Below are 25,371 nucleotides of genomic sequence, written 5' to 3'. Positions count from 1 at the left end.
CAGCCTTATCTGGCTTGCAGCAGGTTTGAGTTAGTGCGACTCCTCACTGCTCAAAAGAATGAATAAGATCTGTTCATTAGTTTATTGTTTTTATTTAAAAAAAAACAATTAACAAATAATAAGAACATTAGACCTAATTAGAAATGAATATAATTAATTAATATCATAATCTTAAGTTAGGTATGAACTTTATGTTGCAACCAGAGAAGTTTCCCTCTGCTGGTTATTAGAAAACTGTAAGTTTAAAGCATTAGTTTATTTTCTCCACTAGCAGACACATTCTAATGTAGTGAGTGAGCATTTGTTTTGACAGCTTGGTGTTTTGTGTCAGATGGTCCTTACAAATATAACTGAAGAACCTGAAGCCCAGATCGTCGTCTTTTTTGCGGCTTCAGTTTGAGATTTACTTTGAACATAAGTCATGTAAAAGTCATTACTGCTGCAGCTCTGAACTTCTTTTCAGTTGCATTAATTCTAAGAGCAGATCAGGTTGATGTCTGATGGATGAGGGACCCACTGGTATAACACAAAGTATATTCCCAGCTAGACATACACAGCTGGTGGCTATTTGCTTGTGTGCTCACATACACCAATAAACAAGTCCTCGAGGGGAGAGCATCTAAATTGCTTCGTAGAACAGATGGCATAGAAGCCTGAGATTGTTTTGCTACTTTTCAACATATCTGTCCTCTCGCCTCCATCTTTTACTTCTTTACTCTCTCAATCAACTTTAGGCTTTCATCTTTTCATCGCTTTCTCTTTTGCACACCGTTAGTTCCCTCCGTTCCCCAAGCAGCAAATGATCTGACATGATTATTGAAGGCATTTCCTTAAGAGAGAAGAGAACTGAGTGGAGCTCGGGGATATTTGTTTTCAAAAGGCATCTCTTTCATACTTCAGGGAAAATGAAGAAGAGGGAGAGAATGATGAAGACAGAGATTAGTGATAGAGGAAAGGTGCAAGTATATTAAAGTCAGGGAGAGAAGGAGAACATGAAGATGGACATGATAATTAGCTAAAAGCAATGTCAGAGTCTCTGTAGAAGGAAGTGTGCACACCTCTGAGATGTTTGTTTTCTAAAGTTTACCTCTGAGCTTTAGGGAAGCAGGAGGGGAGGAGCAGTGAAGGGAAAAGTGAGGATGAGTTAACGAAGTGGACAGCCTGATGCATACTTCAAAGTCACTGCAAAAATGGTGCAGGGTCAAATTTATGAAGCGTTTCAGAGCCCTGCAGTGGAAGTTGATATAAGAGTAAATCTTAATAGCGCAGAGTGACTTCAGACTTGCTTCTGAATGTTACTGTCGGTCAAAATTAACAGGACATATTGTGGTTTTCTGGGTGTTTGTGGCTTGAACCCAGTTCCAAAAACGTTGGGAAACTGTTGTACCATATAAATAAAAACAGAACACACTGATGTTCAAATCTCATAAACACATATTTTAGTCACAATGCAAAACAGAAAACAGGTCAAAGGTTTAAAATGAGAATGTGTACCATTTCACCAAAAATCCTTGTTTTGAATTTGTTCGAAGCAACATCTGTCAAAAAAGATGCTGGAAAAGTAGGTGGGGCTAATAAGATGAAGCTGAAGGAACAGGCTAACTGGGAACAGGCCAGTAATGTGACTGGGTGTAAAAAGCACATCTTTGAGAGGCAGAGGCAGAGTTTCTACAAGGGAACGATGAGTCTGGAGACATATGTATCTGCAAGGGACCGTCCCAAAATATTGGACCCCTTTGATAACCAGACACTCAGGGAGCTCGGCGTAAAAACAAGCACGACTGTGTCATGGAAATCAGTGCATGGGCTCAGGAGCACAGCTCGCACAGCTCACAGTGCCAGCTACAAATGCAGGTTAATGCAGGTTGATCCAGAAACACTGCTTGAGTTCATTTAAAATATCCAGAGAAGATAGTAAAGTGTAAAACTGTTCTGTGGTATCACAAATCAAAATCTGAAATTCTTTTTGGAAACCATGGACCCTGGATCCTCTGGACTGAAGAGCAGAGGGGCTTTCTGACAGGCACTATATTACCAAAAGCATTCGCTCACCTTCCTTCAGTCATAAAAGACTTTGTTCAACATCCTGTTCTTAATGCACAGGGTTAAATATGATGTCGGCCCACCCTTTGTGGGAACAGTTTGGGGACCTTTGCTGTTATTTCTGCAAAGCCGGGAGCTCGGTTTGCTGACGTGTTGAGAGTTTCACTTGAACTTTCTTACCTGAAAAACAACCCCACACCAAATTTAACACTTGGCACAGTGCAGTCACACAAGTACTGTTCTCCGAGCAACTTGCAAACCCAGACTTGACAGACTTGACTACAAGGTTTAGCTGTCCCGTTTTAGTATTTCATGAAACTGATCATGGCACCTGTTAGTGGGTGGGACATATTAGGGAGCCAGTGAACATTTTATCCTGATAGTTGTTAGAAAGAAGGAAAAATGGGCAAGTGTAAGGATTTGAGTGACTTTGACAGGGCAAACTGTGATGGCTAGATGACAAACAGAGAAAAATACTGAACCTACATATTTACTCCCCAGTGAAGCTCAACAGAGAAAGACTTAAGACGGCCTAAAGACTTTGAGCTCTGTGTACTGCTATTAAGAGGCTCTAAAGGGATTTCCAAGCATTATGACATCATTTCCCAGAGAACCAAATGGTCAGTAGGAGGTGGTTTTGTTTTCTAAAACTACCCTGGCAATATTCTCCAATAAGAAGTGAAGCACTTTTAAAAACCAAGAGTTAACCCTGGAGTTGCCTTGCTAAGTGTCAGGTACAGGTCTTAGTCCTTCAGTTGTTTATTACTCTCTCCTTGTTTCCTGTCTACTCCTACGATCTGCTGTACCATCTGATAAACTGAATAGGCACAAGATTGTTCTTTGTCTGTTTCAATCTGAAGGCAACAAGAAGCTTCAGTGTATTTCAAAAACCTCGCTTATCCCCAAATTCAGTAACAGCTGCAAAACTGTAGGACATGAATGAACAATCATGCTTTCTATGGATGTTTTCTCAGGCAGATTCACAACAGCTCCAGGGGTTTGTCAATAAAAATCTGTCTTCCTGTGGTATCTTAAAGCTTATTTCCTGGCAGAAACTCCAAATAGGTTACAAAATCTCTGAATGTCGTGTAAATGACAGGATATCCTGGAGCAGAAAATATAAAGATTAAAATGCCTTCACCGGCTAAACATTTAGCCACAATTTCTACCAGTTTGAGCACATGTGTATTCTAGCATATGTGCTCAAAGTGTTTGTGTAAAGCTGGCAAACCTGCACTGTCCTAAAACAACTCCTGAAAAATATTTTTCATGCTTGATTTCTTTCTTTCACTAAATCTGTTTATTTCCTCCACTCAACAGATGGAAAAGATCATTTGCAGTTTACTTTGTGACATTTTAAATGTTTTCAATTTACATGAGCTGGGTTGGAAACTCGGTTTAGACGACAGTAGAGATCTGGGGAAAGAAAGCGTGGGAGTGATGCTCAAACACACACATACAAACAGGTTGGGGATGAGGCATTTTTACATGCTCATGTTCCCCGAAATAAGGATTTATAAGAGGGCAATATCCTCCTCTTTGCCCTGCCTTGTATTTCATCTCTCCTCAGCGAGCTGGATTTATAGCTCCAGCACAAACTTGCAATAAAATAAATATTACACTCTATCTAACGAAAGTGGTGTGGGGGGGCTGGGTGGAGAGCTGTAGACTCCAGCTAGCAGCTGATTTACAGCTCCAATACAGCTGTAATGCGGTAAAATCTAACGTCTGTCTGTGGAAGGTGTCTCATTGATGGTTTAACTGATTCCACTGCAGACTGTGAAGAGAGATACAACTTCCAAAATAATTGTTTCTGAATAGCTCATTATCAACGCTGCTTCATACAATAGAAATCAGTGTATGGAGTAGAAACACTGAGGTGACACATCTAATGGTATCTAACTCCTGTAGCACCTTCTCCACTCCTCATATGGTAAAGAAATACTAGAGTCATTCTAACTGTAATCAGCAACGTTCTCACATGTCTTTGGATGGATCGTGAGTCTTCAGATGAAATCAGCTCTGCTCTACAGCAGTGGTCTCCAACCTTTTCTGCACCACGGACGGTTTAATGTCAGACAATATTTTCACGGACCGGCCTTTAAGCTGTCGCAGATAAATACAACAAAATAAAACGATACGACCGAGACACAAACTGTGGTATTTTGTAAATACAATAATAAACGTGAATTCACTGTGTAATTGTGTAACTGTATTAGCAGCGTCCTCCTGAAAATGCACCAACAACATTGAGAGTAACATCCTCCTCTCTGCCCCTTAATGCTCTCTGGTTGCTATGGTAACACGTAAATATTTCTTTCACAATAAGACACACAACTACAACATCGGAAAGACCCAGGGGAGCTCAGTTAACGATCAAAACCCTGAAAACCATAAATTTCACACCCGAGCCTCAACTCTCACGGCCCGGTACCATACTGGTCCATGACCCGGGGGTTGGGGACCGCGGCTCTACAACATGGGTTCACGATACAAAGCCAAGTGCCCGTTAATTATTACAGTCTTACACAGTTGGGTAAGACTACCTTTATTCTGAACAAGTACTTGGAAATTGCACTTTCATATTGAGATGGTGCAATTAAAGCTGTCAGACTGGGCCTCTTGGTCTGATTAGAATCTGTCATTGGAAATGTTGAGCAGAATGGAACGCCTTCTAAACGAATAAAAGTAATTCTCTGACTTGTACAATAATCTTCCCATGACATAATAACCTTCCAGTACACATCCCTGCATCCTGATCAGTGACTTGAGAATGCAGGCTGTCAGCAGCAGGAGGGCATGTCTTCCAGACGATGGGATGGAATTGGGCATTCTTGTCAGGAGAGGCTTCACTCTTTCGTCTGATGATGCCGTCACAAACAACGTGATGTGAAGCTGAATTAAATAACTTCAACATATTGACAAGGCCACCTTCTGTCTGCACTTGGGCTATAAAGCATGTACAGACAATACTGATCTGATGGATTTTTAGATGAATGAATCATCAGTTGCTTGATGTTTAGCATCCTCTGGATGCCAACTACAGTGAAACAAGCTCTAAGAACTGTGGCGCTGCAGAAGTCCGTTACTGCTGTCACGTCTCTCTGAATGAAACTAAAGTTTATGCCCTGTGTGCAGTCAGGACCTGTCATCTATCACTGTGTTAAAGGGGACATCATACACAGTTCTTTCAACATTAAAACTCAAAAACATACATGTTGTGCTTTTATATAATGTCAGTGGTATGTTGATGGTTTGCACCATCAACATATTCAAAAAAGTCAAATTAAAGTCAGATTGTAGCTCTACCTTCACAAAACTTCTTCTTTTGGCTGCTCCCTTTAGGGGTCACACATCTGTCTTCATCACACTCTAGCTCGAGCATCCTCTTCTGTCACACCGACCCTTAATGTTCTCCTTCACTACATCCACGACTCTTCTCTGTCTGCCACTTTTCCTTCTGCTTGGCAGCTGCATATACAACATCTTTTGTCTAATATGTGTAATATAGTTTCAGACGTATCGATCTGAAATGAAGACTAGACTAAGGCTGTAATTGGAGATCTTTTTGTTGTGATTTGTAGATGGTAAGCAACAGTTAATGTCTTCTTTACGGTTTTTACTGCAGTGTGTTTTTGTATAAAATCTCATAGCAGCGATGTTCATACAAATATTAAATTAAATGTTTTTTTTAAATTGTGTTGCATTGGTGCTTTATAATACGGCAAACATGACTGCAGCAGACTGGACTTTTAAAGAATTAACACATATCATTATTCATTTACCTTTAATTGCAACCATTTAAACCCAGTAATAAAAATAGACCAAGAAGGTTTTGAAAACCTAAAGCCTAATGAAAAAAGACAAGGTTAACTCTGCTAACTGTAACATCAAGTTAAAAATGCTCCATTACTGACAAAGAATAAGCTCTTAAAGAGGCCTCACAGTCTGCTGAATAATCACTCAGGCTGAAACACACTTAATCAGGACTGTCTCAGTCTCTGCTCTCACATAAATCAGGCCTCGTTCCAGAAAGCAGCCTTTAACAAACTATGACCCTGCCCATTTCAAACTACAGCAACACTGATAATGTTCAACTGATGAAAATAAGCAATAAAAAGCAACAATATCCTGACAGTTTTTCTATTTAGCTATAACTGAGTGAAATGCAGAGTAGAGTGTTGTTACAATGAAAAAATATTTGCCCCCATCACTACACTGCGTAAAGGCTCATTTAAACCATGGAGGCCGTGCTCTCAAAAACTGTAACAGATCGAACTTCGTCTGTGCAGCTGGATTTAAGAAATAAGTGCTTAGAGTTAAATGGCGCCATCTTCTGTCAGTACAGAACGATACGTCACCGTGTTCTGGTTGATAGATTTACATTAGACTTTGTTAGCTAACTAGTAACAGAACCAATAACTCAGTGGAAAGTAAGTACACTAAAATAAAAATCAGCCCAAGGGGATCACTTGGTACTGCCCCTGGCTGTAACACTGAGTTTCATGTCACCATGGACATGCTGTCCACTTTTACTCTCAGTCTCTTAAGCAGTAAGAGGTCCTTGTTGTTTGGCTAGCAGCACAATCAGCTGATGCAATCAGCGACAGCAGTGGTTCTATGCAGTAACACAATCGTTTTCAAAGCACATCTAAACAGTCTTACTACATGCAATAACGCCACAAACGTATGTGTTTTACCAAAGCACGATCGGGAATCCCATTAGCACATCTGCAGGAAAAAAAAGGCTGATAAATGTGATGGCAGAAAAAAAGCCTGCAGGCTCCAGAGAGAGGCCACACTTTTCCAATTACTTCATTTTAGAAGTGAGAAAAAGCAAAAACCCAAATATAAGTGAAGTCTAATGAGCTTGTCTGTTGGGTGACTCTCCTCTACACAGTCCAAATTTATAAAGTGCTTTACAATCCCAAACTTTATGGCTAACAGATGGATTTTCCCATTTCAGTGCTGCTAGCTAAACAATGAGGAACCACTTACTGTAAAAGTAAACAGGCAGTGAAAGTAGACAGTATATTCTTGGTTTCTTAACATCATATTCATTGTTGCGCACAAATGTGATCCTAATGTGAACTAATGTAAGTCTATTAACCCAACCAACATACGTAACATTTGTGCTGACAGAAGATAAACATGATTAAAAACTTTAAGCACGTATTTCTAAAATCCAGCTTCACACACAGAGTTACATCCATGTCCGTTTCGAGGGCTCAGTGGTGTAAATTTGCATTTATACATGCAGTGTTTCATGTCCCCTTTAAGCCTTCCAGTTTTTGGCTTAAGGCATCCAGAACAGTATGGAGGACAGCTAGCAGTGCTGCAGGTTTGGCTGTAGCAGTCCTGCTGCCAAACAGGACAAATCCGAGAAGTCCAACTCAAAATGGAACAGCAGCAGCGAACGACACAGCGTTGCACCATACCACAGCATATGTTGACTTGTCATTCAGCTGACTACATCTGAAAACCAACTGTGCAGCCACTGTAGCAGAACTGTCTGGCCCGCTGCACACTGTTGTTACAGCTCCCTCCAATGTTCACACCCCACTGCTCCTATTAGTCTCACAGACTTTTTAATAATGTCACAAAAACATTAATAACAACATGAATTCAAGGTGCTTTTAAAAGGCTACAGTTTGACAGACTTTTAAAATTGCAGATTCTTTAAATATGGGAAAAATTTTTTTGATGTGCAGGAGCATTTGCAATAATGTCAGTGACCAGAAAATGACACGAAGACATAGAAGCCAAGCGGCTCTTTCTTTGCCATCAAATGGTGCAGTCAGGTCCAAGTACACTGGTGTCCACAATGACCTCCTCACCCTAAACCAGTTGATTTTGGTGACTAAACCAGCATCCAAACAACGGTCTCCTGGATTGTAGAGCAATGACTTATGAAATCAGCTAATGAAAACACGTATAAGTGTAAAATATGTGGTTATATGTTAAGCTCTGCTGCTAAGGACTTTGTTATTGCTGATTTTAAAGTGCTACACAAATAGAAATATTTAGTGTCAACGGCCTGTCATAGTGGTGCTTAGACAGCTGTTAGGATCTCTACAATCAGAGATAATGACAAACCCTGAGCTTACGGAGGCTTTAACATCATTGCTGAATTAGACCCCAGAGAAAGAACCGAGTACACTTAACACACCCCCATATGCCCTCGTCTACCATGACACCTATTCTTTTCCTGTTGCAGCGCTAATATATGACACCTGGCTCATTTATATGCAAAACAGTCATCATATTCCTCCCTGCTACCTTCAAGCCATGTCTCACTCCTACCTTTTTAACTCTGCTCCCATCATTCATTTAACCCCTGTCCTTCTATGTAGTTATCTCCAACACCCACTCCCCCTCTTTCTGTCCCTCTTTTTTTCTGTCTCTTGATTCATTTTCACCCATCAGGTTTGATCATTTATCTCCATTTGAAATGGCAGGAAGTTTAGCCCCACCCCACCACCCCGCCACCAAAAAAGGAGAAAAATGTAATCGACTCTGTGTGCATCCCTTTCTTCTTCTAGTCAGTCCCTCAGCATTTTTCACCTGTCTTCCCATCAGTGCTATCACTCAGTCTGTTTCCTCCATTTATGCTTCTCTTACTCCTCCACCATGTCCCGTGTGCTGCCGCAGTACACCCAAGAGGCAAAGCTTAGCAAATAAATCAACTTGCTAATACAGAATCCAGAAATTAATGGGTTGAAGTATGAATTGTGTGTGGGAGAGGCAGAGAATGTGGGACTGGAAAGATGTCATTCTCCAATAAAGCCATTTCTGATTCAGCACCAACGTGAACTCAGTTCTTATATTTAACAAACAGAACAAGTTTTTTTTTTTTAAAAAAGAACTCTGTTTATGTGTTGAATAGATGCAAGGGGGGGGGGGGGGGGAGAGAGAGAAGAAGATGGGTAGTATGTTTCACTAATTTCCAACAACCTTACAAATCCACTATGTCAGAAGCTGCAGCATCATATCGCTGCCTCTGCAGAGCTCCTTGGCTTTCTATATGCATGACTTCATGTTTTAGACAACACAGTTTGCAGATGAGAAGTCATGAATAAGTGATGTGATGCTGTGGAGTACAGATGTTGGTTTATAGAGGTATAATGAGCATGCTTGAGCCAAGTGTTCTTGCCAAACCAAAGAGTTTTACACATCTAACCATTTTCAACAAAAGGCAAAAACTGTTGTATTAATGGATGAATTAAACATATGGTGCTGATAGGTAGTGCCTAATAAGTATGCCACCCAGCTGCAGGACTCATTCATGGTTGATGGTACTGTTCCAAAAGGATGATTACCGATCAGGATCATTTAGAGAAAAACAAAGTCATTCTGAAATGCTTACGGCTAAGGAGCCCATATTAGTCAGAATAGTTGTTCTCAGGAGACTGAACCACTTCCTCAGTTTAAGAATCCTGGCAGGATATTTGATATGATGGCAAATTAGATCCTAATTCACTGAGAAATTTAATGTTCCCAATCATAAGCCCATGTTTTATTCACAATAGAATACATAAAAACATGTTGAATGTTTAAACTGAGACATCATTACCTCGTTTTGAATTTGATGGCAGCGAATGTCTCAAAAAGTTGGGATGGAGTCAACAAAGGTCTAAAAGGGTAAGTGGTACTAATTAATAAACTAATGCAGCATTAATAACATAATTTCAGGTTAACGAGTCAGACCCCGCTGGGTTAAAAAGCATCTCAGTTTTTTGCAGATTGGTGCAGCTCTCACTTTCTTTACTGCTGTCAAACTCAGAATAGTGTTCCTCAGTATGAGATTGTGAAGACTTTATAATCTATAATACATGGGGAAATGGAAGACATCTGAAGAAATCTCTGTGTGCAAGGGTTCTCTGTCTTCTCTGGGCCAAAATGGTCCTCAGCAAAGTGGAAATCTGTTCTGTGTTGAGACAGATTTGGGAAACATGGATGCTTGATTCTCCAGACAAAAGAGCAGAGGGGCCATCCAGTTTGTTTCCAGTGCTCAGGTCATTAACGATACAAGGTGCATTAGTGCATATGGAACTGGCAGCTTCCACATTTGGAAAAGCATCATCAATGCTTAAAAGTACAGAGGTTTTAGAGCAAGGAAAGTCTAGAATATTTCAGACAATGCTAAACTCAGTCCAGACCTTTCATCAAGTGAAAACACACGATGCCGCACTAAACTGAAAAATATGACAAACGTGACCTTTGGTCAGAATCCTGTATCAGACAAGAACTTAACAACGTTATTCCACAAAAACTCCAGCTATTGTGCTCATTTCCACGACCTTCAGAAGAAGTAAACTTTCTGAGATGTGTTTTCTTTGAGATGTTTTTTTTCTTCTGATTTCTCCATTTAACCATTTGATATATTTCTACATCCTACTCTGAGTAAAATATGGGTTTATAGGATTTGAAATGGTAAATTCTGACACTGGTTTTTAGTCATTTTTAAGGTTTTGATTCATATTAATACAATCTTTAGATCACAACTGATAATCAACACAATTTCAGCGGTATTCCATATGACTGTCAATTTTACTTGGCTTAACATTGAATTCTGACATTGCTGGACTGACAGTCATTAGTAGAAGAACACTGACACCACTACAACCAACAGTTGTATTTTAACTGATATCAAACACATCAAAATATTGATATTGCAGGTTCAAAACTCTGGTAGTTTTACAGTGTTTATATGGAAGAATGTAGTTTCATATTTGAGCTGCGAAGCTGTTGTTTGTTATCAGCTTAGTCACAAAAGCAATCCCCATCTATGTGTGTTACATATGTTTGTAAGGTCTCTAAATGCAGCATAAAAAAGAAAAAAACTTTTAAAAATTGATACAATTTAGAATTAATACAACAAACTTGAAAAGTATAAAGTGCCATGAAGATACTTTGACACTATATGAAGATGGAAAATCTGGTGACTGACCCATTACCACACCTCTGTACTGACTCTAGCATTTCTAGTAAAATGAGCTGATGTTGCAGTTAAATCATGTAGAAAATGAAGACAAACGTGAAACACGTATAACAGAGCTTAATATTCAATTTTGGCAGTAGCAATGATGCTTAATAAAAGCTTTATAATTAATAGCTCCTGCTATTTTTACAATTCAGTTTTATTTGTTGATATCATCTATACATACATTTCATTCCTTTAATTTACTGCTTCATTGGTAAGTTCCAACAGTAGACCCAGCTGATGACATAACTGATACCCACTCATCCTGAATGGTAAACTGTGCAACAGTTTCCAAATGTTCCACTTTGTCCAAACAGGCAAAACAATGGAAATCTGAAAAGAAGCAAAAAAAGTGAGAACATTTAGGGTTCATGCTGGACAAGAGATCGATGACGCAGCACAGATCAAAGGTTCAAGACTAAACATGCACACAAGAGAAAAGGGTAACATTTCACAGGAAAATTAAAGCAATAACGAAGGCGTGAAAAGTATAAAGGGCAGAAGTCACAGAACTAGCCAACAGATTGTAAAACAGTAGCTTACAATTGGATTTAAAGCACTTCAAGCTCTGGCTTGAAATGAAAGATGTGCACATCTAACACCTCAGTAGAAACAAATGTATCCAACATGGACTGACATATGATTTCAATATAGCTCTCTTTTGCCTGTATGCTCTTTTTGTTCACCACCCAGTGTGTTGTGGTAAAGAGCTGCCTCTTCTGTCTGATTCTGCCAGAATTCGCTTCCTGTTAGGAGAGCTTGCTGATTTTGGGGGGACATCTCTCTGCAGCTGTAGGGCTTTTACATTATTATATCAGGTGTCTTGCAATGATGTAGTTGTAAAGAGGTACTATGTGAAAAAAAACAACTACAAAAAACAAAAACGTGGAAATCTGTATTTAAGCAAGTCTCACTGTGCACAGCAAACTGCCTCTTTTGGCTTTGATTACACATCGTGTTATGTGTCCTGTACTTTACATGCTGTGTCTGTGCGCACGTCTCTCGCTTTTGCCTCTGTAGTTTTATGTGAGTGTAGTAAATAAAAATCGGGAGGGAGAAGTTATGTTTACACTAGTAAAAAAAAAAAATCTCTTGAACAGCCTGAATTGATAAAAACTGTTTAACATTGTAAAAATGTAATGAGTTGGAGGCTGTAGTTTTTTTGATTTGCTGTATTATAAATGTGTCTGAACTAAACAGAGCTGAGGAAAGATGTGATATTTTCAGTAGCCTTTACAATCCTTAAATTAAAACAAAGCCGTTCTGGACACTCAGCCCACTCATTATTCAGCAATATTCTGATTGACTGTCACTTCTTTTGATTTGGTATTGTCATTTTTTAAAATGTGTCAAACTGATTGACAAAGCTTTTCATCAGCAGACTTGTGGATGTATGACAGTTACACAGCTGCGTACAATTACAACCTATTAAGACACATTCCTGTGCAGCTCAAGGAATCTATCAGTGATTCTGACGTGCAGTTTGAGTCACATTAGATCAAATTTAGTGAGGCCTTTTTTGTTACACTGCCAGCATTAATCTTGACAGTTTTGAAGGCACCGTGCTGTCCTTCCATCAATTTAACACCTTCTATACCAGGGGTCGGCAACCTTTCTGATGATGAGAGCCATCTAAAATTTCCTCAGAAGTCAGTGTGCCATATGATTGCATTAGCAATAAATGTAATAACGCTCTATATTAACAGTTACACACTATATAGAACAACTTTATAGAATTATTTGTTCGCAGATGTTGGCAGCTATCAGCGAATAGTTATCAGCTATTTTGAAACCAAAAAAAAGACACTTTTTATCCATAACAGCAAATGAACTGTACAACAGAAAATGCAAATGCTATTTATGGTCTCCTCACAACAATGATAAGAAAAATAATATGTTAATACAGAGATACACATGTTAATGTGATCTCAGATTAATTCACTGCGTGTCGTGCCCAGGGCTGGACTGGGACAAAAAATCGGCCCGGGATTTTTGACTAGAGACCGGCCCCCCAGGTATTAAAGCCATAAAGCCTTTGAATGAAAACAAACGCTGTTGTGACAGTGATGTACAGTCTTGTTGGTATATGTATGATTTCTATACATTTTACATCAGATAAAAACTTTGGTTGTAAGATTCAGATAATTATTTAATAAAAGCGAGACATTTTAAATGAGAATAAGAAAGAAAAGTATTTCTTTGTGCCCCCCTCTCCCTGTTAATGCCCTACCTGGCCCCCTGGCAAAACTTTACTAGATCCGCCCCTGCACCGTTACCAGCTGTCAGCTACATAGAAAAGGATCCTGGTGTTATTTGTCTCTCAGAAACAGTTCATAACTTCAACTCATTCATGTCACCTAAAAGGTAAACCTGTTTCTCCATCACCTGTTCAGCTCTGATGATTCAGTAAGGACATCTCCTGGTTTCATCTTCATGTTTCCCTCTCACCACATATCCAAACCGATATCATGACCAGTAGCTTTACAGCTGTGACTCCAGCAAACATCAGCTGATACTAGAAATTAATATTAAATAAATTCTAACAACAGCTGATCAAGCTTAAACGTGCTGCTGTTGTTTAGCGCGACATCCGCTGGTTTCCTCTTTCTGGCGCAAAGTGGGCGATAAACAAACAAGAGAGAAAAGCCGATCAGCTGATCATTGATCAGTTTCATGATTGAAGTAGCAACAGGAGATGGAGGGGAGAGAATGAGAGAAGAAGAGGCAGCTGTGCAGCAAAGACACAGAATAAATCCAGCTTTGTGTCTTTTTCATTGTAGCTGAAGTCCGGGACAAACTGTGTTCCTTTTCAGCTCAATACGAAACGCGTAATATTTTCTCTGAATACGAGACGATTCCATTTTTTACAGGACGGTTGGCAACTCTACTAACTAACCTTATGAATAAAATAAAGTTCACTATCAGTAACATCATAGCACCCACCCAGCTGTATAGAAACTCCATCATGCTAGCTAGTACGCAGTACGAGTTATTGTAACTGACTGTAAAAAGTCAGCACAACTAAACTTGGTTTATATCTGACCCAGATAGACTGCAGGTCATAACTTCTTACCTGAAGTTCAGTTCACCTGACACTCGGACCGGCGGCCGCCTCGGGTCTCTCCTCCTCCTGCCTCCCCTTTCCCTCATCCACCTGCTGGCCTCTGTGGAAGCTCCGCCATAGCCACCACCAAACAACTGAACAACTGAGTTATTTTTACACATCTGCCAACATCTTGCAAATGCACCACCTTTCATTGTTTATACCGTTACACAAAAAAACCCCAAACAAACAAAAAAAAAACATTGGCCCATAAAAACGAAAAATCACCATCGGCCCACTGGGAAAATGCCCGGTGAGCCGATGGCCAATCCAGCTATGGTCGTGCCATCAGTTAACCCAGCTGTGGCACATGTGCCCAGGGTTGCCAACCCCTGTTCTATACTAACCTACTGTACACAGTGTTGGGGAGTAAGGGAATACATGTACCGCCGTTACGTATTTAAAATACAAAATAGGAGTAACTGTATTCCGTTGCAGTTACCGTTTAAAAGGTGGTATTTAGAATACAGTTACTTTGTTGAAATAAATGGATTACACGGTGGTCTTTTCCTGTTTCATATGTTAGGCTGTCCCCTCTCTATCTTTGGTAACTCCACTCCGGTGGAAACCCAAACAAAACATGCATTAAGAGGCTCTAATGCCTGTGTCTCAGTCTCACAGCCTGCATAATGACGTGAAGAAATATTTTAAAAATTATTGTTCAAAAAATGATTTAATATGAAGGCAATAGACAGAGTGTTACAGGCATAGCGCTAAAGAATGTAGCCTGATGGGCAGTGTAGTCCGTGCTGCAGGGAGAATGGACTACCATACCCGTTATGTGTCTGTGAGCGAGGGAGGGAGAGAAAGGAAAAGTCCGAGCTGTCACGGAGCAGAAACGGGAGCTGGAAGCATGTAAATATAATAATAACCACTGCAGCCAAGAAGAGAGCCTGACGAGCCCATTTGTAAGTAAGCTATTAAGACTCGACTGTACACTGTGTTCGTGTTTTCCTCCGAAACAATAAGTTCTGTTGGAGCAGCCTTTCAACGCCTCTCTCTGTCTCTCGCTAGCAAAGTTGACCCAGACAACAAAGTAAAGCTAGTTTTCGGCTACGAGCCCGACACGAACCCGACGTATTAGCCAGAGGTCCCTTTACTACGGTTCGGAGCCGCAGACCTGTTTTATATACGCGCGGAATAGTTTTCTATACGAGATCGCTGCAAAAAGTGCAGCCTTACCTAATGTCCACCTACTGTTACTCATTTATATTAAGATTTAAACATCTAGTTGGTATTGGTATGGAGAGAAACCTTCAGTAATAGTAATAAATCACACAGCAATAGTACATTCATGTAGCATGATAATATATTAAGTAATCCAAAGTATTCAGAATACGTTACTCTGAGTAACGTAATGGAATATGTTACAAAATACATTTTGGGGCATGTAATCTGTAGTGGAATACATTTTAAAAGTAACCTTCCCAACACTGACTGTACACTGGTTAAAAAAATAAAGGAACAGTTTGAAAACACAGGAGTTCTTAATGGGGAAAAAATAACAATAATGCCAGATACACTGATATGGACTGGGAAATGTATGAGGAACAAAAAGATACCACAGCGTTTGATGGAAATGACAATCACCCTACACAGGGCTGACTTCAATGACATGCCAAAAATCAAAGTAAAAAAAAGATGCATGTACATTTTGCCAAAATTTCATTACAGCAACTCAGAATGGTACTCAGTAGGTTATATGGTTCCCACATGCTTGTATGAATGCCTGACAACATTGGGGAATCAGATAGATGGTGTCCTGATGGATTTCCTGCCAGATCAGGACCAGAGCATCACCGAGTTCCTGGACGGTCTGAGGTGCAACATGGTACCATCGGTAGCTCTACTCTGAGCCCCTCTCAGATGGCCAAACCCCTCAGCCTATGTCTAAAGGAGAGGCCAGCCATCCTTCGAAGAAAGCTCGTTTCTGCCGCTTGTATCCGCGATCTCGTTCTTCTGGAACAGCAGCGGATGCTGTACCAGCTCATCATGGTGAAGATAGAGCTGAGCATAAAAGCGACGCTCTCGATTTTCTGGTCGGAGCAGGTGTGCTGTCACTGACCAGGGAGCCTGGAGATTGGGCCAGATAAGGAAAGAGCAGGAGAAAGTAAACTAGAACTAGGCTGCTGGCCTCACAAAGTCACAGTCAAGCAGGGGATATTTGTCGGGCGCATGTGGTGGTGGAGGGGTTAAACTGTTGATGTCCTCTCTGTGTGATTCACAAAGAAAGCAAAGCAAGACTCAAAGCAAATCTTGTGGATACAGAAACAGAAGTTATGTAAAGTAACAAATGTATTAGTAATGAAAAGTGAGTGATGAATGAGTGGTGGTTGCAACAGCCAGTCAGCATGGTACCATGGAAAAGGAAATCCCCACTGTTATTAGTCACTGTAGCTGCTATTCTACAGCGTTTTAGCATAAGGCTACAGAGCTTGTACAGGCCATAAGGGCTTTAAGGGCTTTCTTGTCATGGTCCCTGTGTCTGCCGGTCGACCCAGCCAGGCCACACGTGCTTTTGTTTTGCTCTCTCTCTCTCTTGCTCGCTCTGTCTGGGCGAAGCTCACTGCGGGCTCCCGCCTTCAGCCCACACACCTGTGACTAATCACTCACCTGTGGCTCATCATCCTGTTGTCCAGTCACTACTTAAGGCAGTGGCACAGAGCTTCTCATCACTGGGCTATTGAGTAAAACGCGTTAGTGTAAATCCCAGCTCCGTGATCTTCCGAGTTTCTTCGTGCTTTCCTGGTTGTGAATTTTTCCTTTCCTTGTTTATAGATTCCCCGGACTCGTCCTGGATTTCTGAGCGTGAGTGTCTGGCAGTTTGGCGTGGCGTGTGTGGGCAGTGAGGAATGGATTCTCCCCGAACGGAACGAGTGAGCAGAGAGCGGAACGTGTGGATGGATGACCGGTGTGTGAGTGACAAGAACCTGTTTCCCTGAACCTTCCCGTGGATCCCTGGAACCCCCCGTGTCTGTAAATAAAGAACTGTTTAATTATAATTCACAGTCTGTGCTTGAGTCCGAGCTGCCTGCCTTGGCATTTCTAGTTCCTCATCCTTCTGAAACATCTAACCACAGACTTTATGAAAAGACCAATAATTATGGAGTCACCAGGGATCAATGGTATCTACCATTTCTGACCAGTCCTGGTTTGGATCGCTTGGAATTAGGACACGGGTTCAACCTGGAACATCCCCTTGGAAGCACGTAACCACGTTTGGCATTCTCTGTTGAAGTGGTGCACAAAGAATGTCAAGTTGATCAGCATGTCTAAGAACAGATGGGGCATAAATTTGAAAGCCTCAGGAACTGAACCATAGCACTTGCCAAGAACTCTGTAAATAGGTGACGCACATTGATGTGATTGCTTTTAAGTTATTTCTTCCCCAAGGGACCAGTGTTTTAAATGTTTTAGAATAAATCTGGGGAAGTCAGGTGAAATTAGTTCCAGTCTATTTATAGTGATCGTGATCTGCTCATCCATTTAGGAGAGATATAAACAAGAGAGAAAATAGACGGGAATATTCTCTGGCTGATTAAAAGGGTCTGTTTGACACAGCCAGGAACTCTTTCAGCCTTACGCAAACACTGCTGACTGATGGCTGGTGGCTTGGTGCCAACATGTGTTAATATTAAAACAAACTCAGGTCAGACGTTCTTTACCAGTATCCGTCTGTATTAGTCTGAATAGGGTAGAAAAACTACGCATACACTAGCATTAGGTGGTTGTTATAAGTTATCAGTGCCATACATGTTGTTTATCGGCAGCCTTTCTGCTTAACTAGAGGTGGTTATTATTCCCTGTGGTATCCTGGCTTTAAACACTGTGTTTATAATTTAAAACAAGAAGAAATATTTACATTAGGGAGTGTGGGAGGTATTATAAAAAGAATGTGGGCTCTTTAACGGAATGGTAAATGGAGTCATTCACCATGTTGTTGTGTAGTTTGACATCTATGCACACACATGTACAAAAAAAGGACGCCTCAGTATCCACACTGGAGCTTGGGATTGAATCGCTCATCTTTAGATGACTGGACAAACGGTTTTGAGCATCAAAACAAAATGTTTGAGCCAATGACTGAGAATGAAGCAGTCCTATCAGGTGGCTTTAATGGACAGAAAACTTTTAAAAAACGACATTTTAAAACGTACGGCAGTCATGATCCATCTTGGAGTCTTATAATCTTCAGCTAACCACCCAAAGCTTTAATCAAAACTTTGATCAGCCCAAGATTTTCCCCATTTCTGTTTTCATTGATACATTTCGATCATTTGACTGCGTTTACATTCAACTCTCAATTTTGACATAAATTTTCTAATAAAAATGAAATATATGAAAAATGGTGAAATCTACTTGGGTTGTTTTCTTAATCTGGCTCTTAGGTGTCATTTAGCTTTAATTGAACTGAGAATCCTGTAGGCGTGCTATGTGTCAGTTAGCTAACCTTCAAACTGATTTAAAATAGACGTAGAAAAGAAGGTGACGTGAAGGTTAAACACAAAACAAACGGAAAATGTCACGCCTAAATGTTAAAACAAATTAGTACTCTGTAAAAGAATGGTAATCCACTTGGTTGGATGGACAGCAGTAATAATGTGTGCTGCAAAGCCTTTAGTCTATTTGCCTTTCAAATGTAAGAATAAATATACACTGAGCTCTCTCTGAGAGCAGAAACAACACGAGCCAAAGAAATCCGTCCTTCGGTCCAGAGGAGTTACACAGTCAACACCATTAAACTGCTTCACTTTGGCTGCCATCTATGTAGCTGAGAATTTTAAAGATTAATTCCACATTTTATATTGTGATTTTAAATATTTGAAAAGCCTCAAACTTTCTGTTTGTCTGACACATTCAGAGAACAGCTTTAGGCCAATCATTTGGCATGACTCTAAAAACAAGAAGCATAGCTGCAAAGTGTAGGCTCCTGAAATGCTGATCACTGAGGATTAATGTCTCATTCACAGTTGCAGATTGGACATCCTTTCATAAGAAGTGATCTTTGAAGGAGTGAAAACAGCAGCTTGCAGAAAGTGCACAAACATGACAAGAGATCAGTTTCATTTCAACTCCATCATCTAGTTAATCACGGATTAGTGACAGCTAATATGATTACCTCAAAATAAGAAGCCAGTACCTGAATTCTTCTTTGCTACTCTTTAGGTGGTTGAGGCACAGCTTAGGGATGTGTTTCCATCCATTACGTCAGAATTTGAAATCACTTTCACCAGTGCCTCCAACACAAGCTAATTTTCTCTCACATACATAAGCACAACACGTTGTAAGGTGTGACAGATTTATTAAGATATAAACCAGGCCAGATTAGTTCAGGGTTAAGGTTGAAAGTGACAAATACAGTCATTTCTACCTGCACTCATGCAAAAAAGGCCCCAGTGTTGCTGCTACACTTACTTAACATCACGCCAGTTTTATTGTCTCCTTTTGGAGATTCATGTGCCTCTAGCTTGCAGCAGACATCAGTATAATTATAGAAGTGCACTGAAGTGTTGCCATCATATTTATTTGTATTTGTGTGCTAGGTATGAATGGCTGGTTATGAAACAAAGTGGTGGGAAATTGCTTCCCCAAGTTTCCCCATAAGGCACCGCTTCTCTTTAGACCTGTGCAGGTTTTCCAGGGCACTCATGTGTGCAATGGCCTAAAGGCTAAGTCAGCAAACAGGAGAAGAAAACACCACTGATGATGAAAAGGCCAGAGTGCCATTGACCGATGTGCACTGATGCATGTGTGTGGACACTATTAGGAGGAAATGGTAAAATCCCAAGAGTTATGTATCAGACCAAAAGACATTGTAATCACATAAACAGGATGTACTTACTGGTTCAAACAGATGTGGCTCAACTGACTTTAAACTGTATTATATCTCTTTATCAAGGAAGTAAACCTACAGGGATTTAAATAAACTTCCCATGTATTTTATTTAAGTAAAGTCTAACCGTGCGTTCACACCGAACGCGATAGAGGCGGCCAGAGCGTCAGGTGTACATGTAAAGTCAATGGAAAGAGCGCGATGACACGCGATTGTGCGTCCGGCGAACATGCGGAAGCAGATTTGCGTCGCGAAAACGCCTGAAACGCGTGTCAGTGTAGCGCGTGGGGCGCGTTTGACTCGCGAAGAAAGATCAGATTCTGTGTTGCATTTTGTGCACACGCGCGTATCGCGCCAACCGCTCGAGTTGGAAAATCTGAACTCCGGCGTCAAATCGCGCCGCGACAACCAATCAGGAGGCCGGTGACGTGGCTCTGACCTAGGTCAAAAGGGCAGATCCAGCCAGAGCCCGTCATAGGCCAATCAATATGGAGGAAAAGCTCATCACTGCCGTGGCCAACCATCCAGAGCTATATGATGCCAGCTGCTACTTTTATCGAGACAGGAATAAAAAGGACCTAGCTTGGAGGCACATAAGTGAGGAGATCGGGCAACCTGGTAAGTTCATTCATTCCCCTTTGTAATTGTCATACTGACCCGATGAAGCCGCGCAAAAGCTAGCAAGCCCGCCGACATCCCGCTATTTCCCCACTGATGTACAAATACCTTTCCGCTAACAAGATAATGTGTTCATTCAGAGGACATCTGCAGGAAAAAGTGGAAGAGCCTCAGGGACACCTATAATAAGGAGAAGAGGACGGAGAAGGAGAAGAGGAGCGGGTCTGCAGCAGGATCGGGGAGGAGATGGAAGTTCTTCGCGGTCATGGGGTTTCTGGACCCCTTTCTCACCCCGCGGGAGACCAGCGGTAATATGGTGCGGAACGTGGAGAACTCCCCCCCCCCGAGGACCAGGGACAGCCCGGAGAGGCAGCAGGGGAGTGTCAGGCAGAAGGTATGTTAACAATGAATTAATGTAGGCAGTAAATTTACGCGTGTCGACATATAGGAATATAGTTTTGTTTACTAACAAACAGCACACAGTGGTCCAGCTGTCCATCCGTCGCTGCCTCGCCTTTCCGCAGATTTCTCGTCATTGCACCGGACAGCTATCAACAATGCGCATTGCATGCTGCAGCCCAATTGACAAATCTCCTCCGTGTCGTGTCTCCTGCGCTTGCCAAACCTATCATGTTTGGTTGTGATAACCATCACGTCCAACAGGAAAAAGAGCACAAAAACACGCATGACTATGACCCTCATTCGGAAATGCACACCTGCACCATGAGGGGAAAAGGCGCACGAACATGGCGCATAGACGGAGGAAAAGCGCGCCATAACAATACGTTCACGTGTAAAATCGGTTTGCACTTTGAGAATCAACTTGTGAGAACTGCGACTACTGTCCATGTGCTGCAATAAATGAGAAACCACTGCAAATAATCCCTCTCTGACTATTGGTTTCAACCTGTTAACATGTAATATTGTCCTGATAGAGACAACTGATCATGCAACAGAGCAAACACCTGTTGCTCCCTCTGGCTCCCCAGCCCCTGGTCCCTCCACCCCTGCTGCTGGTATGTACATCAAGCACTGATAGCATTTCACTCGCTTGGATTCCCCTGTGATCACCTTTACCAAATATGTACAACCAATCTGTCTATATCCTGTTTTCTCTTTCTTCAAATTTGGAAATGAAAATCGAGTAGCAGCCTTCTCATTCCTTTGTGTTGTTTTGTGCTGTGTTTCACAGGCCCACAGAGGAGGACAGCTCGAAGGCGGTCGACGGACGGGTCCCAGGATGGTCCATCGGCGGTGGAGCTGGCCATCCTGGAGTCCCTAAAGAGGCCACGCCTGTCTCCAACAGAGCATTTCCTCCTCGGCCTTGCTCCTGCCCTGGAGAGCATGCCGCCGCAGACACGAGAATCCGTGAAATTCCAAATACATAAATTAGTTCATGACAACAGCACAGCTGTGTTAAATCTGGAAACATTGGACCCCACTGATCAGTAGTTTTCTGATGAGGGAGCAGGCTCTCCAGGGCAGGAACAATGTTGATATCTTTGTCCTCCTCCTCCCCGAGGCTCTTCCACTCCAAGCTGGGTGCTTTTTATTCCTGTCCCCCTGTAAATAGTCTAATGTACATATATTTGTGTTTAATGTTTTTGGTAGTGAAGTTATATATTCTCCCTAATAAACATTTGTAATGACCAATGTCTCCGTGCCACTGCACAGCTGGGCTGGGCTCCATGGTGTTCGCCGCCAGGTAGAGGCTGGTCAGGTGGCAGATGGAGAGTCCCAGCCCGAAGAGCCTGACCAAAGGTGGAGTTGGCCAGAATACCACCGTCGCTGGTCCTCCCGTACCCACCAACATCAATGATGCGGAAGCGATACCTTGCATCCACAACCGCAAGGAGAACAATGGAAAAAGTTCCCTTGTAGTTGTGGAACATGGATCCTGAGTTGGGGGGTGCCTTCATCTGGACGTGCTTCCCATCCAGAGCTCCACAGCAGAGGGGGAAGTTCCAGCGCTCCTGGAATCCCTCTGCAATGGACCGCCAGTCTGCAGTTGAGGGCACAGCCATGAAGTCGTCCACTAGACAGTCCCAGATGGCTGTCGCTACCTGGGGGATGATCTGGCTCACTGTGGACACACCAACTCGGAAACTGTATGCGATGGTCCTGAAGGAGTCCCCGGTGGCAAGGAACCTGGACATAATTGTTTGAAATCAGTATTATGTGTACTGCAGTTGCAAAATACATTATTCAAATCCCAAAACACTTTTGTGATGTCACTTTTAAATTACAAAACATAAATCTTCCTTAAACCATTTTGTAATTATAAGCATAATTACATATTGTATGTTTGATGTAATCTATAACAGTCTGCGGGGATTACATGGAAATATTCAACTATCCCAGAATTAAACCTGGTCTACATAACAGAAAAGCGGTGTGTATCACTACAAAGCAAACACCGAGAGCATACACTGATAGACACCACAGCCATGCTATCATTGTGAACACTGATAACAGCATAGATCGAATAAAATCGGGACTTGATGGGACCTTTCGAGTATCGCTGGTAATATTATACACAGTCGTCTCTTTACCACAGTTTGCTATCAGTAAACACCGACGGCATTCACTGTTAGCATACCACATCCATGTTAGCAGTGTATAAACGGATGGTTTAGCATATATTAGCACAGGTATCAATAAAGGACTGCCTTATTAAACACTTTTACTGACCTCAGGCAGATGGACAGGCGCTCTGCAGGTGGGATTGAGCGCCTGTAGTTGGTGTCTCAGCGGGCGATTCTGGGACCGACGCGGGAAAGCAGGTCCTCAAACTGGCCGGGTGACATACGGTGGTATCGCTGGAATCGGCCGTCATCTAGGCGCAGCTCCTGGAGCAAATGGTGAAACTCACCAAACTGCTCACGCCTCTGGAGGAGCTGATGGACCCAGGTACGGCAAGGACGTCTTTTACGCCGCTGCTCTGCTCTCCACAGTAGATAGAGAAGGCTGACTCTCTCTTCAAGCGCTAGCTCGACAGCTGCCATCTTGCAAAGATACCATCTGGCACACCTTCCTCCCACATCCCTCCCACATTTCCGGTTCACACGCGTGGAAAGATGCAATTTTGAGGCGCGGTGGATTTTTCGTGGACACGCCTTGAGGTGCGAATGTGCACGCGTCAAATTAGGGGCGTTTGGGGCGTTTTCGCTCGCCTCTATCGCGTTCGGTGTGAACACACGGTAAGACTTCACTGTACTCATCTCTCATCTCTGTCACAATCAGGTTTTTCCTGTTGTTAAGACTCTACCTGTGTTGCTGCACAGAGGCAGCAGGTGCTGCAAATGTGCGACTTAACAATGGCATCATCTGTCAATGTAAGAGATACCAGGATACGGCCACAGGTGACCGAACAGTTAATCCATGCTAATTCCTTCCAAACACTCCATGTTCACCGCGCACACACACACACACACACACACACACACACACACACACACACACACACACACACACACACAATAAACTGACTTCAGGATTAGCATCCTGAAGCATGAAGCCTTCATCTGCGTAAACCAGAAAAGTGTTGAAGCAGTGACTGTTTCATGTGGACCAATTAGATGAGCTCATTTAATTGATCCACAGGGTCAGATACTGCAGTGTATCTTGACTCTGCTGACCCTGCATAGGTCTTTAACATATATGTTCCCAAGGCCACACACTGGCACACACACACACACACACACATATGCACAGACACTGAGGCTTAAGTGTACTGCAAACTGATACTCACATGGTCGCTCTCATTTTCCCTCAGCCACCCTCCTCCTGTGTGTGTGTGTGTGTGTGTGTGTGTGTGTGTGTGTGTGTGTGTGTATGTGTGTGTGTGCCAGTGTGTGTGCCACTGTGTATGTGTGTGTGCCGGTGTGTGTGTGTGCTGGTGTGTGTGTGTGTGTGTGTGTGTGCCAGTGTGTGTGCCACTGTGTGTGCCACTGTGTGTGCCACTGTGTGTGTGTGTGTGCCGGTGTGTGTGTGTGCTGGTGTGTGTGTGTGTGTGTGTGTGTGTGCCGGTGTGTGTGTGTCGCTCTCTTTTTTCTATGATCTTTGCGGCATGATTATTGATGTCATTGACCCAGCTTGGCAGAGATCACATAGCACATGTGCCACATAAAGACACCCCCTCCACTCACAGTCCTGTGTAACAAGAGCTGAGCCACCTTTGCTTCAGATGAGCAATCACAAAAAGCCATTGTGCGCTGTAGAATTATGCTTTTGTCACGCTTGAATTGGTACATTGACAGTTTGGGAAATTGGCTTAGATCTTATTTTGACTGTTGTGGCACAAACCCTATTGAAGTTATTATTACCTCCACTGTGCTCATATCACAAAGAAAGAGTCAGGCCGGTGTGTGAAAGTCAGGCCCAGTAGGTGACACTTTTGTGCCTCCAGTAGCTTGATCTAGTACAAAACACACACTCGCTTTAAATTAGCTCTCTGTGAAGCATCACTGAGCCCAATCTATGTTTGTTGCCTTCAGAGGCAATCTATGCTACTAACTAAAGCAGCTGTGCATCACTCAAAAAAAAAAAATCCTTATTTTTCTTATAGGTTTAGCACCTCCCCTTAGTTCCTCTGTCTGAATCAAGGTCTTCTTCCTTTAGGCCAACTTTCTTCAAACGTAGAGGAGATCTTTCATAATATATTGTATTTCATAATGCAATATATAATTGCATTATGTAATTGTAATAATATTATACTAATATAGCTTCATAATGATTACAGGACATCAGACTACTTGTTCTTATTGCTTAATGATGCAGAATTCATCATAT

General features: G+C 41.9%; 1 protein-coding gene across 1 annotated transcript; it reads right to left on the bottom strand.

Moving 5' to 3' along the window:
* Positions 1-22,196: 22,196 nt before the first annotated feature.
* Positions 22,197-23,585, bottom strand: LOC135932116 (uncharacterized). The gene is made up of 3 exons (XM_065469436.1): positions 23,390-23,585; positions 23,272-23,326; positions 22,197-22,728 (listed from the first exon to the last, which is right to left on the bottom strand). The coding sequence occupies exons 1-3, from the start codon at positions 23,583-23,585 to the stop codon at positions 22,197-22,199; spliced, it is 783 nt and encodes a 260-aa protein (XP_065325508.1).
* Positions 23,586-25,371: the final 1,786 nt, after the last annotated feature.

Source organism: Pelmatolapia mariae, linkage group LG2 (genome assembly GCF_036321145.2).
Source record: "Pelmatolapia mariae isolate MD_Pm_ZW linkage group LG2, Pm_UMD_F_2, whole genome shotgun sequence".
Lineage (NCBI taxonomy): Eukaryota > Metazoa > Chordata > Actinopteri > Cichliformes > Cichlidae > Pelmatolapia > Pelmatolapia mariae.
This window is presented reverse-complemented; position numbering and strand designations above follow the sequence as displayed.

Coding starts and splice junctions, on each gene's coding strand:
- LOC135932116 (XM_065469436.1), bottom strand. CDS start 23,585: ATGGCAGCTGTCGAGCTAGCGCTTGAAGAGAGAGTCAGCCTTCTCTAT. Junction 23,327..23,389: donor CCGATTCCAGCGATACCACC/GTATGTCACCCG, acceptor TCGCCCGCTGAG/ACACCAACTACAGGCGCTCA. Junction 22,729..23,271: donor CGCCTGTCCATCTGCCTGAG/GTCAGTAAAAGT, acceptor AATTATGTCCAG/GTTCCTTGCCACCGGGGACT.